Source organism: Hemicordylus capensis, chromosome 3, assembly GCF_027244095.1.
Source record: "Hemicordylus capensis ecotype Gifberg chromosome 3, rHemCap1.1.pri, whole genome shotgun sequence".
Classification (NCBI taxonomy): Eukaryota; Metazoa; Chordata; class Lepidosauria; order Squamata; family Cordylidae; genus Hemicordylus; species Hemicordylus capensis.
This window is the reverse complement of record NC_069659.1, coordinates 266,762,998-266,780,936: the sequence shown is the minus strand read 5'-3', so window position 1 is coordinate 266,780,936 and position 17,939 is coordinate 266,762,998. Positions and strand designations below refer to the sequence as shown.

The 17,939-nt window shown below is 40.3% G+C and overlaps 1 protein-coding gene across 5 annotated transcripts in view; it reads left to right on the top strand.

The window, feature by feature from the left end:
- GRK5 (G protein-coupled receptor kinase 5) overlaps positions 1–15,805 on the top strand; it is a 252,331-nt gene extending 236,526 nt beyond the window's left edge. For all 5 annotated transcript variants that reach the window (XM_053309322.1, XM_053309324.1, XM_053309323.1 and 2 more), the window contains 4 exons: positions 1,488–1,625; positions 4,681–4,818; positions 8,262–8,393; positions 9,671–15,805. In XM_053309322.1, coding sequence (XP_053165297.1) covers positions 1,488–1,625; positions 4,681–4,818; positions 8,262–8,393; positions 9,671–9,769 — 507 coding nt within the window. In that variant the 3' untranslated portion in view covers positions 9,770–15,805. The remainder of the gene's footprint in view (positions 1–1,487; positions 1,626–4,680; positions 4,819–8,261; positions 8,394–9,670) is intronic.
- Positions 15,806–17,939: the final 2,134 nt, after the last annotated feature.

Here is a 17,939-nt window from a genome sequence, read left to right as displayed (position 1 = left end):
CTTTCTGTTATTCACAAGGAAATTATTAAAGCGAGCAAAACATAAATTGAGAAAGAAAAACACATTATTTCTGCCATCATAAATCCCCTAAAATTAACTTTGGGACAGGGAGAGTGAGCCCTCCTATAATGATTGCCTTGTAGGATGAACCTGTCTGATGTCTAGTGGACAGCATGTCTGGCTTAGACCCTGTGAGACCCAGATCAGGGCCAGGCATACTATGAGCTGAAATAAAACAGCTCTTTTCAAGTGACTGACTCCAAAGGGGATGCCATTTTCCTACCACCAATCCTATCTGTGTGTCGTTTAAAAAAATGAGTTCTAATCAACAGAAGAGGCATGGCCAGGGGCGTAGCTATAATTGAGCGAAAGGGTTCAAAGAACATGGACCCCCAGCTCCTAAGGGCCCTCCAGATCCACCCCTCCCTATTTTCTTCATTATCTTCCTCACTCTTGGGGGCCGCCAGAGAGAGGGATGAACACGGGCCCCCTCTTCCCTAGCTATGCCCCTGATAGCATTTTCATTCTGTGCTTTAGGAGCAAAGATGTCTGTTGCCAACACAAACTGTCATCTAAAGCAACTGAGTGATTGTGGGAAGATGGGCTATTGCACAGCTGTTGTCCTAGCTAATGGCACCTGAACTAGTACTACACTATGTGATTGCACAATTGCAACATGCCTCATTTGTTTTAAGGAGAGCTTTTGCACGAAACCACAGAAGTGCCCTTTTTTTAAGCACAACTAAGCAAACGCGAATTGGCTCATTCCACAAGCATGCCGTTGTTCTGGATGTCAGCCACTGGACTGAGTCCAGATACAGCTCATCCATATTCTTTATGGGACTCTGGGCCTAAATGCTCTTTTGGTCAAGGGGGTACTCGTAGCCGTTTTTGTGCTGATCTGTAATTGTAATAAAGGAATTGAAATTGAAATAGCAGTTTTGCTGTACAAATAAATGAGATCAGGCATGTGACCATCACTGAGCATGAGCAGCACTTCTGGGGGCTGCCATAAGGTTGCTCCCCTCTTTGCCCCATACTTTGGGGGGCGCACCAGAGTCACCCATCCATCCCCATGCCGGGCACACTGCACTGGAAGATTCATTCACACGCCATTGAGTTTGGTCGGGCAACGAAAGAACTCATTTGCTCCAACCCAACAGCGTGCACTGAAGTGCCCAGTGCAACAGGCAGACCAGCAGCTCACCCATCTTGCCACTGCTGACAATGCCTCAAGTAGTGCATTCTAGCACTTGCACACACACAACCACAGGGGAAGGGGGCCATCAGTCGAGCTCGTCCCAAGGCCACTGGCAAGCTCCCTACGCCCCTGAATGAGATTATATATTGAGATTATATACTGGCACCAGTTCCAGATTTTAAGGGTAGACAGGGTTGTGACATTTAACAGATATGTCCTATCGTATGTGAATATATATAAAATAAATACATAAGAGCCCTCTTACAGTGTTCTTGGTCTTCTTCAGCTACTGACCAAAGATGTGAAGCAGAGACTGGGTTGTCAAGAAGACGGTGCAGCTGAAGTAAAGAGGCACCCATTTTTCAAAAGCATGAATTTCAGGCGCTTGGAAGCAGGAATGTTGGACCCTCCTTTTGTCCCTGACGTAAGTGATGCTTGAAAGAGAATAACAGAATTGAAGTGGAACTTGAAAGCAGTACACCACACACCACTTGAGATCGTTCTCTAACCCTCTGCTTGTTTTCTTTTGCTGCTGAAGTCTTTCTTTTACCCCCTTCCCCTCGAGGGTTTGAGATAAGTAGGCGTATGTTGATCTAGGACACCTGAGTCCAACTACTTTGTTCAGTCAAAGAGTTGACTGAAGGTGATGGTTGTGGCAAAGTCACTATAGGGTATAGACCAGGAATTATAGTACAGTGGTGGGGGAGTGAAGGATTTCTAACAGAGAATTCTCAACACCATTACACAGTACAATTCCAAACATTCCCTGAGAAAAGCCAGAACAGTTAAACTGGTATTAAACTCTTGTAAGAATACAAGAGTAGATAACCCCTGCAAATTGTCCTGTCCTTGTGCTGTGGTGAAATGGTCCTGAGAATGCAAGATCACTCTTGCTTCACCCTGAATCAATCCAGAGATATGTTTGGGGTCCCCCACCCTCAAACACACACATTTTCAAAAATTTAGTGAATTGTGATTTCACCATTAGACTTCCAGAACATTACCTCACCACTCAGAACTTCAGGGACAGTCATCACATAGTGAGTTGTTTTAAGCCCTATTGAGACAATGTTGTACAAATGTATAGATGTCTGTACACGCATGTGTGTTTTTTAAAAAAATATTCTGTACCTGCATTCATTTCAAAAGTTAATCTGGATACAGATCCCTCAAATGCATGGTACAGATAGGAAGTATACAGCTGTACCTGTACTTGTGAACAAAAATGTCATATCAAGTGGGCATATTATTTTGTAAAATCAAATCAAGGGTCTTTTCCCCCTAATCAGGCTCAAAAGCAGTTTTGGTGGTGGCAAAATGTGAGATATTACACCAGTTTCCCGACACAAAATAGTTCACAGTATCAACCCTGAATAATAACTTCATACGGCTAGCATTTTTTCTAATATAATATAATCTTATACATAGCTTCAGTTTTATTTCTTTTCATCAAGCCTTCTGGTGTGTGTTTGTTTTTTGTATCCTGGGCCAAGGTTGTTTAGATACTTCTGGGATATTTGAGTATTTTTCTTTGAATAGTAGATTCCCATGCATATCCCAAATTAATTTTGAAACTCTCCTAAATTCCACGGTAGATTGCTGGGTGTGCAACACAGAGTCTGCAGTTCAGGAGAGACAAACACAAAGCCCCACTGGACCATATGTGGTTCTCTGAATCCTGACTTAAATGACAGGTCAAGTGAAATTGTTGTTCAGTGTTCTTTTCCAGTTTGGGTTTTTCTTTTTCAATTTGTTTTCCTTTTTCAAAAAAGTAAAATATTGAGACTGCCAGCCACTTTGGAATCAAAGCTGAGCTATTTAGGATATCTGCATATTAGAAAACTGTTTCTAATGCTGCTTGAAAAACTTGATTATGAATAATCCTGGGAATGCTGAATTTTGATTACAGATTTATTTCCATTTGAATAGGACTTCAGCTGTTAAACTGTTTTTGATCTTTGTGCTCAACCCACCCTGGAGTTCTGCAACTTGCATTTGTTTAAATGAGGCCTGTTCAGAAGTTACCATTGATTGTGTCCTTTTTGTTTACTTTTTGCCCCTTCAACTGCTTTTATAACTGGTGGGGCAAACTGCTTCTAGCACGTACTTGCAAAACCATGTCCATTTCCAACCTTGTGGGAGTCGCCACTCGCTAATTCACATAGAAAAGCTCAGTGATGCAGCAAGTTCCTCTTTTGAGAAATAGACTCCCACATCAGCAGGCAGCATTTCTGACTCATGCCTTCCCTGGCTTCTCCATCTAGTCTTAAAGTTCTTGTGTGGTTCTCAGTACCCACTGTGGTTTTTGACATATTAAAGGAAATAACTGATTGGCACAGTTCTGGATTTCATTGTGGCAAATTCAACCCAAGTAAAGTGGTTTAACGTTTCTCTTAGTTGCTCTTCAGTCATACTGCTGTTCACAGTAGCCCTCTTCAGGTGTTCAGCCTGAAGCCAAATAGAGGGGGAATTGGAGCACGCCACTAGTTTTACACTCCTTGCCAACACTCTCCACAGTTACTGTGAGAGGGGAGTGAGAGGAGAGCCGGTCTTGGAGAGGAGAGCCGGTCTTGTGGTAGCAAGCATGACTTGTCCCCTTAGCTAAGCAGAGTATATCCTGGTTACATATGAATGGGAGACTAGTGTGAGCATTGTAAGATATTCCCCTTAGGGGATGGAGCCGCTCTGGGAAGACTAGAAGGTTTCAAGTTCTGGGAAGAGCATCTAGGTTTCAAGTTTCCTCCCTGACTTCTCCAAGATAAGGTTGAGAGCGATTCCTGCCTGCAACCTTGGAGAAGCCACTGCCAGTCTGTGAAGACAATACTGAACTAGATAGACCAATGGTCTAACTCAGTATATGGCAGCTTCCTATGTAACCTATGTAACTTCCCATGTTCAGTGCTTGTCTGCAGAGGCAAGCAGGGAGACCTCTTCCCTGCATGCTAGAATCCTGGCCAGCCAGAGTTCTAGAATGCAGGGAGAACGTTTTCCCAGGCTCAGTGCTGGTCTCTGCAGACAGGCATTGAATGTGGAGAGCGCAGGCAGCATATTATTGGTCATGGAGTGTATTGCTGTGCTGTAGGGCTAAACATTTCTCCTGTATGCCTGAACAGGGCTAGTGTCATCTTTTTCTCCCAAGATAACTATTCAGATAATCCTTAATATAATTCATCATTAGCCCTGTTCAGACATTATGTTGTACAAGTGTACAGATGTCTATACAAGTGGATATGTTACTGTGTGAATGACTGTACCTGCATTCATTTTAAAAGTGAACCTGGGGCAGGCCCCTCAAATGCATGGTACAAAGAAGACAGGTACAGTAGTTGCTGTACCTGTGTTCAACATAATTTGTGAATAACTATACCTGTACACTGTTCAGGTGTTGAACATAATGGCTGAATAGGGCTATTACTTTTAAGCATTCTCACTTCATCCACATATTCATACTCTTTCATATTCTTTTTCCGCTGGGGCAGCCTAGAGCAGTATACTGCAAAGATGTGTTGGACATTGAACAGTTTTCAACTGTCAAGGGTGTGAATCTGGACCAAACAGATGATGATTTCTATTCCAAGTTTTCAACAGGCTCTGTGTCTATTCCATGGCAAAATGAGGTAATTATCTATCTATCTATCTATCTATCTATCTATCTATCTATCTATCTATCTATCTATCTATCTATCATCTATCTATTTATCTATCTTCCATCAGACTATTCCATTGCTTTCCCTGTCAGGCTTTAAAACTTCCATAAGGAGCAAATGCATGTTTTGAAGTTGTCTAAAGGACTTGGAATAGTCATCTTTCTAGGTTTTGAAATACTCTCCCTAGGATAATATAGGCATTTTTCTGTTGTTTTCCTGATATTTAGTTGTATAGAGTTAAATAGTACATCAGTAAAGATAGAGTCAAATGGAAGTATAAATGGTATTTCAGTAATGTCCTCTTCAGATGAGCAAGAGTCATTTTTGAATTCTTGTATTATTTTGCAACTTATCCTAAGATCTCAGGTGCGGTCATTTCTCCAAATGGATCATGGCACCTGTATAATGAAGAGCTAAGACATCTTTCTCTTCCAAACTGTCCCTTGATACTTTCATCTGCAGCAGTGTTCCCTCTAACAGGGATTTCCTTTTGTTGTTGACTACAACTCCTAGAATCCCCATATGTGATGGCTCTTGCTTGGTGATTCTGGGAGTTGTAGTCAACAACATCTGGGAATCCCTGTTAGAGGAAACACTGATCTGCAGGATCGGTGAATGTCCATAGTTATGGCTAGGAAAGTACTTTTCTCAGATCTGGTTAGATTTAGTATCAGTGATGAGCTAACAAATGAAACTTTTGTCTTTGCCTCCATCAGGCAAAGTAACTCAAATAAATTGTTCCATAGGTCAGTTACAGTCTCTGATCTGTGACTTTGGAGTTGTTACATTTCTGCTACTTTGAGTAGCAAGTTTTCACAGCTTCCAACCATATTTCATATGTTACCAAACAAGCAAATTGGGTTTTTTAAAAGCCACCGCATAGAAGCAAACATGGAACTTTATGCATGATATCAATAATATGATGACTGCTGGGATCAGAATGCCAGAGCAATGGGAAAGAAGAGGCAGGTGTTTAGCAGGTGATCAAACAGGTTCAGACATCTTCAAACTACATATCGAGGGTCTGATATACAGTATGTAACATGGATCACTTTTGTGAGCAATCTCATTGGTAGCTTGAGCCTGATGTTCCTAGGACACTCCTGCTTTTTATTCATGTTACACTATAATCTGGGTTATATATAGATTATATATAGATTAATGTTTAAGAAAGAAAAAACCTGCCTCTGTGCAGACATTGGATTAGCTGATCTTTCAAGTCTGTTTCAGATTCCATGTTCCATGGATAGGGATTTGGATGCCTCTTTCATTCTCCTGGTTGTTAACCTACAGGTGTTGGCAAGGCCCTTCCTTCTCCTGCTGCTATCCAAAGAGGCATTTGGAAGAACTCTTTCAAAAGAGTATCTGCTGGTTAAAAGATTTCTATACTATAATTACCCGGATGCTCATCTCATTTATCTATGGGCAGCGTAAAGCATGATTGTTGGGTTTATTTTCCATCTATATGGCACTGCCAGTCCTTCAGAGAGCACACATGCAACGAGGGGTACAAACGGATCCTTGATTACACTCCCCAGCTAACAATACCATTTAGCATTTTACTGCTGAATATTTATTACAGTAAGCAGAGCTTCACATAAAGATAAAATAAACCCTAATATAAGGGAGAAACTGCTATAAAATGGGCACGAGCTGCAGCAGCTGAATGAAGATAAAGAGTTCTTCAGAATACCAGGATAGTCCAACACAGGCACACATCATTATGTAGCCACAGTGATGTAGGTGAATAGTGGAGCACAATTGCAGGATACCCAGAAAACGAGCCTGTGTTTGGTTTGTTCTGCATGTAATATCCCCCATCGCTGTGTGGTTTGCCACATTAGGGGAAATTGGTTTTATTGGTCATACTGTACTGGAAAGCACTGATAGGTTTCAGGACTTCAAGATAAAAATTCTACCTTCAGTTGTATTAGATTTTCCTTCCTCTTACAGTAGTTCAGGATTCAGCTATGAGCACTTCTCATAAACCACATTTTCCAGTGCATGAGCAGGGTGGCAGATTCCTTTCTCATTGTATTGATTTGTTAGTATATTGACAGTACATCATGGGAACCAATAAATGTGGCAATATACTCAATGGAAGTGCCTCACTCTCTAGAACAATGAAATCCTTCCGTAAGCTATTGGACTAATATTGCTGGCTTCCTGGCCATCAAATAACTTCTGCTTTAGTCATTTCTCTGAAGAAACAGGATGTGTTTCAAGAATGTGAAGCTAATTCTAGTATGTTGCTATCCCGTTCACAGTCACATTTGTATAAGTTCCAGTGCAATCAGTTTGACACAAGATATATGCTGTGTTATGGCTGTTCATAGAACAATATGTCAGCAAAAATCTTCATAGATAAAATACCAAACACCCAGACCATGCCTAATCAGTAAAGGCAGGGGTTTTCCTCAGGTGTTGTTGGACTACAGCTCCCATTATTCCCAGCCACAACAGCTGAGCCACTGTGGCTGGGAATAATGGGAGCTGTAGTCCAGTAACATCTAGGGACCCACCGTTGGAAACCCTTGTATTAAGGCAAGTGATGGTTTTAGTGTGCCACAAGCAGAAGTGTCTGCAGAGTGCAGTTCATCCACAACGTGAATTGTGGAATTAGAAGGGACAAAAAGACTAGCTGGTTAAGTGCCTGCTGTGAGGTAGAATCATGTCTCCAGAAAGCAGACCCTTGCCTGTCGCAAGGAAAGAACAAATAGGCAGAAGCAAGTGAACCAATCTGCAGTCACTAGCTAAAATAACAAACTAAGCCCAAGGGTCACTAACAGATCTGACCAAGAGAGAAATTCTTTTCAACAAATTATTTTACTCCAAGTCTTAATGTCTGACTGACTGCCATTTCTGCAAAGGATATTTTGTTGGAGTACAACTCTATGCCACCCAACAACCTTTCATTAATTGTCCCTGATGCTGTAGAAAAAGATGGAGGGCACCATACAGAGAAGACTGATATTTTTAAACCTCAGATCAGGTTCAAAATTACAAACTGCTTCCCCTCAGCACATGGCCATGAAGCTGGCTTTGTTTCCTACTGTTTGATGGGCAGCTGTGTTTAACCAGCAGCAGAAAACCTCTGCTATATTCACCAGAAAAGGCTGACTTTGCTGATTCATGCATGACCAAGAATTAAGTAGACAGGCTGCATGTGGTAGAATAAAAAAGCATCAGAAATCCAGGAGACAATCACCACAATAAACTTACTGTTGATTGTATTGAAATGTGTGGGTAGCAACAAGGTCATCTACCTTAGCCAGGTGCACCATCTTCACCCTTTTCAGTGGCTTTATTTGGAGTAGGGGCTTTTTTTTCTTCTTCTTTGCATAGCACATTCAAGATCTGAGGCTTCTGGTTCAGACAAATGTAGTCTCTTTTTCTCTCTCATCATTTTCTAGATGATAGAAACAGAGTGTTTTAAAGAACTAAATGTGTTTGGACCAAACGGTACTATCTCACCGGACCTTAACAAAAGCTACCCACCTGAACCACCCAAGAAAGGATTGCTGCACAGAATATTTAAACGTCAGGTGAGAGCCTCTGTCTTTACATGGCTAAGAGCCATTCTAAATGTATATGGGATTTTCCTGTATAACAGGAATCTTCATTAGCCTTTGATCGAGGAAGAAATACTCAAGGAAGAATTTAACAGGAATTTTTTTTTTTTAATGCATATCAGTTCCTGTGTTAATATGAGAACTACATTTGGAAATGTCATCTATTTTTATTAAGTTCACATAACTAGACTCACATATTTTCTCCCCAACTATAAGTGGATAGATTGTGGCTAATATGCACATCTTTGAAAGTGATGAAAGAGATACAGGAGATCATCCTTATTTTAAGCAAATATCCCTTATTTTAGAATATGTACACGTCTTTTGAAGAATAGTATTGGGGTTTTAGGAGTATACTATTCTTCAATAATCTTGTTCAATGAGTTCAAAAAAACACAGGCCACCAGCAAGTCTGGGGACAAAAGTTTGAAACTTTTGTATGCATATTGGGGTCATATTGCATATGAGTATGCATATTGGGGTCATAAGGGCTTTAGCAAGTCATAGAACAGTAGTTATGAACAGACAAGGCAGCATACTCAGCTGGAACAAAGGTGGAAGAAGGAAAGAGAAACTAGAAAGACTTGAGATGGAAAATGCCATGGCAACTTTTTCTGCACCTCAATCCAAGGATTTAGAATTTATAGCCCATCCTGTCTTAAAGATTCAGGGCAATAAGCAAAAGAAAGAAAAAAGCAGAACACAATATACTTTTTTTTAAAAATCACTGACACTTTCCCACCCTTTCTTGACTTAACCCTGAAATCCAAAGGCCAGCTGGGAAAAGTACAACACTTCTGAAAGGAGCTCAGACTTGCACTTTGGCAAGCATGTAGAGCAGGCCTGCTCAACTTAGGCCCCCCGGCTGTTTTTGGACTACAACTCCCATAATCCCTAGCCACAGTGGCCAATAGCCAGGGATTATGGGAGTTGTAGGCCAACATCTGCAGGAGGGACGAAGTTGAGCACCCGTGATGCAGAGGGAATGTGTTCAACCATTGGGACCAACACCGAGAATACATGTCTCATTGTCTGAACCTGATGCATAGATGGCTAAATTTACTCAAGGAAGACCCATTAAAATTAAAAGGACAGCTTAAGCATTTACTCCTTGGGTCAATTTAGTTAGGATTCAGCTTTTGATATGGTTTGAAGACCTTTCATCCTGGAATTTTGAACAAATGTGAGAAATGTGAAATGTTTTGGAAATCTGATTTTTTAAAAACATCATCATCTTTTAACTATTTTAGCACCAGAACAATTCCAAGAGTTCTCCAAACGCAAAGGCCAGTTTAAATCATCATATAAATTCCAACCATGTCAGTTCAAACTCCACTGGAAGCAGCTAGTTATATTTGCCTTTGGTGATCCCACACGTCACATCCTTCCACTGTAATATATGGAGCTTCAAGGATGAGAGAGTACCCACCATTGAGCTAGAAGATCAACAATCTCCAACAAAGGGAGATTTTTCCCTCCTGTTCCTTCAAGTGGAGCCTCCCATTTTATGAAGAAATTTACTCTCAGGTCTGTTTTTGGAGGTGGCACTCGAAGTCTTGTGACTCAACGTTGTCTCTGTAGGACATTGCAATAGAAACCGGAGTATGACAAGTTGCACGTATTTAAAATAGAATCATAACTAGAACTGAATTTTGTCCTTATTATTTTTAAAGAAAAGGTTTTGTAAATTTCTCTATTGTCTCAGTTTACATTTTGTACATTTGTATTTAAATGAAAGTTGGACTTGGGGATGTATATTTTCTGAGCAGCAGCTTGTAAAGCCATGTGTTTTAAGACTTTTTTTTTAAGAGAAAAAAGTGACTCAAGACTTCCAGAGCCTCAAAATGAGTTTTTTCCTCGCAAATGTAGAAAATTATTCATATATTCTATTCCCCCCCCCACTTCATTTTGATTCTGTTGGGCATTTTATTTTTTTATTTTTTTGCATACTTCATTCTTTTTCATTGGTCTATTTGGTTTACAGCAACACTGCAGACTAGTGTCTTCCCTCCGTTTTGTTAAAAGTCTTGCATTTAATGCAACTCATACACAAGAATCACGGTCTCTAAGGAGGCTAATACACTATGTCTGAGGTTCAGAATGTCATGGGACCAGCACTGTTGCTATTTGCACTTTTTTGTAGTTAGGTCGTCCTTTTACGTCTTTTGCTAAAAAATCAATCTTCTTTGAAGTCCCTCATCTCTCCCCAGCCCCCACTGGTCGTCATTGTTTATATTATTATTGCTAAGGCGAGGAAGAACAAATGTTCACAATTGCAGACACAGAAGACAGATAATCAATCATCTGTTCTTCACATGTTGAAGCTCAGCCTTTATTGCTGCAATCAAGAAGATACTGAGAGGCTAGCTTTGTCTCTGAAATGTTGATTTCACCTTTGGGTGGGTTTGCACACGCCGTTGGGAAGGGGTTCTGGATCCACACTGGATGTGCTAATGCACATTTGACTCCTGAGTTCCCTTTGCACTGATCTACAGCCTATGCTGTTCTCCACCCTTCTACATTGCAGACCAAAGAAGAGCAGAATTGGTGTGGGTGGTGCAATTTACATACCAGCACTTTCTCCTCACCATTCCTGCTATAGGTATAACTTCTTGTGTTCTGGCTTCTCCTGCTTCTGAGGTGATGAAGTGGCAGAAGAGAAGGTCACAAAGTTCAGCTCTAAATGGCAGCTGCCTCATATACAGTATTTTCTATTCCATTCCCATTTTCCCAGGAACTTCAGAGACATAATGTATGTACCTGCACGTCATATCCTTGCCAAATAGTTTGGAAAAACATGTTCAAGTGTTACAAGTTCTTTGAGAACTCTGGCCACTTTATAGTTATGAGGTGTGAATGAGTCACATGGGTTCCCTTTTACTCTGATTGGATGACTGAAACTTTTGACATTAGTTTGTCATGCGGAATGAATTAACACCACAAATTCTTGTATGCATAATTGTTAAAAATATCTTTGCAGTAAGGTGGTAGAGAGGAATATCCATTTTCATGTTTGTCTTATGAAACATAGAAAGCTGTCTTATACTGAGTCAGACCATTGGTCCATCTAGCTCAGTATAGTCTACACAGACTGACAGCAGCTTGACCCAAGGTTGCAGGCAGTAGTCTCTCTTAGTCCTATCTGGAGATGCCAAGGAGGAAACTTGGAACATGCTGCATGCAAGCATGCAGATGCTTTCCCTAGAGCGGCCCCATCCCCCAAGGGAAATATCTTACAGTGCTCACATTTAGTCTCCCATTCAAATGCAACCAGAGTGGACCATGCTTAGAAAAGGGGATGATTCATGCTTGCTACCACAAAACCAGATCTCCTGCTTCTCAACCTTGGAAAATCCACTGTCAGTCTGTGTGGACAATAGTGAGCTAGATGGACCAATGGTCTGACTCAATATAAGGCAGTTTCCTGTGTTCCTGTATGGACAAAATCTGTTCATGCAAATTTCAGAACTATGAGTCGCCCAGGCAAAGTGAGATGAAACACATTTGTCATCAAATGTTGACAATATTCTGCCATCAGGACTCAGAGAAGCTACAAATAATAGTTTCCAACATTATGTTTAAGAGGCATTACTTGAGTCATATCAGCTTCATAGTGGTAGGGGTGTGTGCACAAACCACGGTTCAAGCCCAGCTCGGGAGCAGGGCCTTTGACATTTAAGAAAGAGGAGAGCATGTGCAGATGCCATGTACTGGTGCCATGCGGGGATTCTTGGGACTCGCACTGCCCCAAGGCAGCAGAGAGCAGGTAAGAATCTGCTCTCCTCCTCCTTAAAGCTCCCAGGCCCTGCTCCCGAACTGTGCTCGAAACACAGTTTGAACTGTGGTTCATGCACATCCCTAGGTAGTAGTAGTAGCTTAGTTGGGCTATATATTTCTGACCAGCAGAGGGGTTCAATATTTCAGACATTCCATGAAGTGATTTCAAAATTATCTTGGCTTGTGGCATATGAACCCATTTTTCTTAGGACTGCTTCTCATAGTATGTTTGAAAGAAACTGATAAACTCTCAGGAGTCATGCCTTTGTTTTAAGATTTAGAAAAAGTAATAATTTGGGATCATAATATACTTGTCTGTCTATGTGGCAATATGTAAAGATTTGTTTCCAGGCTTTTGCCTGCATCTTTTCACTAGGAGAAACTCTGGCATTATGAAAGATGGGGGGGGGGGGCTGCTACCAAAAATGGCACTCCCATTTTGAGTTCTTCCCAGCATCCTCTTTAACTTGTAATGACACTTAGCCCATGTCACGACACCATCATGTGATGATTTTCTCTGGAATGGCAGCTAATGATCTGGAAAGGAGTCAGGGAAATACTTGACATAACAGCAACAGGACGTTACGATGTTCCAAAGGGAAGGAGGATCATTTAATGCAGGAATTATGTTTGTGTTGGTAGCCCTGTGTCTTTCATGCTGTCTAGTTCTACCCTTAAGGCATATCATTCCTCACTAGAGAGAGACCTGGTGTCATTCATAACAAGCAGCGGTGCAAAGAGGCATAGGTTCTTTTGCCATAACCACTATTGTGATCAGAAATGTATTGTAGCCTAGGTATGCTGATATGATTGAAATCATAATGCTTTATTTTAACTCACAGAACTTGCATAAAGTCCATTGTTCAGCTGGATATTTCATAGCGTGGTCTAATTTATTTCATGTTTTCCCCTGTACAGCTTACATATTTCAAAACCAGTTTGATGAGTGACTTTCTCCTCGAATAAACGCTTGCACTATTAATTTAAATGATAAAGGGGATACTGTGCTTAGCACATTACATGTAATTTACAGGACCACCCAATGAGAACAAGTGTTCCATCCACTGAAGGTTCCACCCATCCCTCCCTCCCTCTCCCCTACTGCTCCCCCAACATACTGCCTCACACATTTTTCAATTCTATCTCCACTTGGGATCTGTTTTCTTCTGCTCTGCCCTAACTCATTAGTCCCTCTTAGACTTTCTTCCCTGCTGTCTCTTATGTCTTTCCAGACCAATTGATTTGGATGGTTTCCCAAACTTATATTAGGCAGAGCTGAACTCAGTTTTGGCCATCTCTCACTGCTTAACAAGAACATAGTTAACATTTGTGCTAGGAAGGGACCTCTGAGGCCTTTATAGTGGCCCACTTGGTATGAGATATGAAGTCTTTCCTCTTAAAGAAAATCCACAAGAGGTACATTTTCTTTCATCATCTCCACTGTTATTTCACCAATGCTTGCTGCTTTTGTTGTTTAGAATAATAACTCAGACATGCTACAGCAATAAGAATGCAACTTAGTGCAATTATGCAGAACACATAATTGATAGGTTTTTTTTAAAGGACTAAATAAAGAACCATAATTTTCCATGTTACACAGTTCTTCAGCTGGAATTCTTGTATTCCTTCTTTTGAATACTCATTCTTTTTAAATGTACATTTGTCTCAGATTTATTATTTCCTTCTCATAAAAGAAGGCATGGGGGGTAGTATGAGTTGCCCTTTAATTTGACATTCAGTTCTCACTGTCCTTGATCAAATCAGTTATTTTGTTATTGTCTTATTGTATCTCTGCCAAGCAGTAAACTCATAAAATGTGGAAGCTGCCAGGTGACAAAGCGAGGGATTCTGTGGGACTAAACTGTCATGTGGAAGGTTGATACAACCCCTGAATGGACTAAATTTGCCAGATGCCAGTGTTGCTTTTTTTTATGATCTGGCTTGGGTCTCGTACTATATCCTTTATGGAACGTTAACTAATTAACAAGACCTTAGGACTGAGCTTGCATTTTACAGTTCCTGCAGTGGTGCTATAATGATACTCAAAGTTGCTGGGATAGGAGTAGCAGTAGCCCTGTAAGCATTTTGCCTTGTCAATATTAAAGCCAACAGGCATGGAGAAAATAATAAAAATGGTATCCACCTATATTTATTCCGATGGCTTAAGTGGATAATTCCATGGGCCTGATCCAGAAAACCTTACACATAAGAGCACATTGCTGCATGCACAATACTGTGAATGACCTTTCCCCTTCTTTAGAGACCTTTCCCCTCCCTTGGAGAAGCCACTGCCAGTCTGTGTAGACAATACTGAACTAGATGGACCAATGGTCAGACTCAGTATATGGCAGCTTCCTATGTTCCTTACAGTTGAGTGTATGATTGGCACTGCCTTAGAAGTTCTTATAACCTGTTGAGTGGCGGGGGAAGCAGGTGCTGGATTTCTTCCCTCTCCCATTAGGAATTTCCCTTAGCCTGTCTGTGAAGCAGCGTGTCAGATGTTTAAGATCCAAAGATGTTCCCTCTACTCTTCAACAAAAATTGTCAGTGATATCATAGAAGCAGGAGCAACATGTTCACATCTCTGGGTGCTGGAAAAGGGAGGGTTCTCCTCCCACATTACTCTTGCACATGTAGGACCCCATGCAGTGGGACAGGATGCATGGAAGCTTATTTCCACACACAGAATGCCTTTGCTGGGTTGGGGCACCTGTATAAAAATTCCTAGATACATCACACACATTTGTTTAAAACAGAACTATGCTCAACTGCTGAACATTATGCATATTCTTCAGCATGTAAGTGCCATATATTTAGGATCAAAGGATATTAATATATATATATAACCCAAGCCCTCTGTTCCTCAGCAAGGTTTGCTACCCAGAAACTAAGACAGTAAGGATATTTCACGTATATTTATGCCATAGCTGGATATTTTTAAGGATCCTTGGATTTTTCATCTTTGCCAAAGGGAGGTTTGGTTACTGTTGCATTTCTGAGCAACTAAAACTGTCATGACTTCATAATGTAGTTGACCATAACTGATTATTGATTAAATGATTAGATGCAGATGGTTATTAGGAGTAGCCACATCACAGACTTTTAAAAGATTCACATTTGCTAATCACACATCATTGATCCGGTTTTAAAAATGTATTCAGGAGTTAATGTTTTAAAGCACTTATCATGCTATAGTCTCTGTAAAAAAAACAGGCACTTCTAAAAATGACAATGTTTTCATAAATTAGTTAAATTATACATTTATAATAAATGGAACCAAATGTTCTCAACTACAGAAATTAGTGGCTGTTGGTATTGTAAAAATAATAATAATTAATAATAATAAAGAATAATAATGGTTCTAGTATCCAAAGGTTTTTCATTTTGTTTTAATTTTCAGGGAGTTTCTTACATTGTTGAATGAAAATAGTTTTCATTTTGAGGTTGTTACTGACAATAATGGCTTCTGTGTTTTCTGGCTGCTTGAATTCTTCGTACACGTCTAATAATATTGCAGTGCTGCTGTATCTAGATCAAACCACTGTTTTGTTTTCCAATTTGTTTTGGGTTTTTTTTAAAAGAAAAATAAATTTCTTTATTTAAGTATATTCGAAGTATTCTTTTTATTCTATCTTCTGTAAAGGTTCTTTTCTCTGTAATATGCTCCTTGAGTTTAATCCTCGTCTCACTTAAATCTATATAAATTTGCTGTAAAATCAGCTGGTAAAATCTGGACAGAGTCTGAGTTCCATTGGTTTCAACAGGAGAATCAAAACATCTCCCTATTGATATCAGTTTTATTCTGAAATCTTTCTTGGATCATGCCAACTGGAAGCAAAGAACTCCAAGGGTACATGCCACACCAGTATATATATAATTCTCTGTGATCATACAAAAGAGAAAGCTACAAAAATCACATTTCAAAAATGAAGGAGAACTCAAGGTGTTGGGATTCCAAGAGTCCGTCTTTCACATCTAAATTATTTGTGTACCTGCTCGGCCAATTTTCACTTCTCACTGCAACTATGCCTTCAGAAACTGCTTTTTAAGGAAATACAGAGTTTTAGCAGCTGAAAAAGTTCTAGTGCATGGGCAAATTAAGTTGTGGGATTCTGTGAGCGCCAAGCTGCACTTCAAAGCTTCAGGAGCCCTAACCATGAGCACTCCTGTTAGTGGCTGAGGACATACAATACTACAACATTTTGTTGCAGGTCCCACTTGTAATAAACAGCCACTTGTCCAGCAGCACTACCTTATGCTTTCACTCATCAGCAGTCATTTTCTTCTGCCATCTACAGCTTCTCTTTTGCCATCAACAGCTTTTGGTCTTTAGATGTGTTGAAATGAATAGACAAGCATTAAACACAGTGGCTCACATTATGTGTAGAAGCCCACCACTCCAAAAGCAGGATGTGTGTGCTGGTTCCATGCTACTCCAAAATTAATCCATCCTGTGGTACGAGCAAAGAGGCTCCATGGCTATGAAGAATTGCGTTCTTGTTGTAGTGACAATTTCCCCATCATTCCCAATGGGAAAGTGTTGCTACAGCAAGGATGCACCTTTTAGTGGCCACTGAGCCTCTCTGCACTCACTAGAAGTGTGGACAGGTTTTAGAGTAGCATGGAACCAGCATGCATGCCCCAGTCTTGGATGATGTACAGAATGTGACCCAGTGCAATCACACTAGAAATAGTTTTTTTTAAAAAAGATTTGCTGCACGCACACACTGCAAGGTGACCATATTCAAGCTATGGAACCACATAAATGCACAAAAGGTAATATTCCCATAAAGAATTTATTATTAAAGTCAAGCATACAGTAATGTATATCTCTAATATTACTACTTCAACAGCATTTATAAAAATGTTTCTGTAAGAATGGTCACTAAGAGTGGTCGCTATGTGGTCGCTAAGAGTTGACACCAATGACGGTACTTAACCAATCAATCAAAAGAATGGCAGTATCAAGTTAGAAATTGAACACTCTGAAATAGAGATAATACTGTATCGTATTGATTTGCTCAGTTTACACTAAGAAACACAAATGGTGTTTATTTTGAAACCAACTAGAGCTGCTACTTATTGGAAGATTCAGGGGATACACGGTGGATATGTGCCCAGCACAAAAAATCCCTGTATATTTATCCAAATTGCAGCTTAAACATCAACTGATCATGGGAGACTCCGTCTCAGTCTTTGTGCATTTGTATATTACACAAGAAATTTTATCTTCAAACAAATGTGTTCACAGTACGTCCTGATACAAAGCCTAGATAGGTCAAAAATATCAGTCAGTTCCCTTTAGGATGTTGTGGTTTTTTTCTTCATAGAGTTAATATCGTCTTAAAGTTCCAAAATCATTTCCTCCGCAGAAGCATCTCTAATGGACCATTGATGCTCATTGTCAAACTTTCCAAATAGTCTCTCTTACAATATTCCTCAACATTCTGAGTGTCATCTTGGTCAGTACTAGCCACCAGACTTTCATTGGCTTGATCTGCTGAATCACAGGATTCTTCAACCAACTTCAGGTGGCTGGCTTGTATCACTGCACTACAGCTGCTTCTGCGCCTTAATCCCCTGCTGGTGAAAGTGGGATTCTGGTTTTCATTAGGATAGCCTTTTGCCTTCCCATTTGGCTTTTTTGTTCCATAGTTTCTAAGTTCCAAAAGCCTCTCGTTGAAATAATCTTGCAAAGTTTCGTCACAAAAACTGCTCTTGGTTTTGCAATGACCTTTGGTA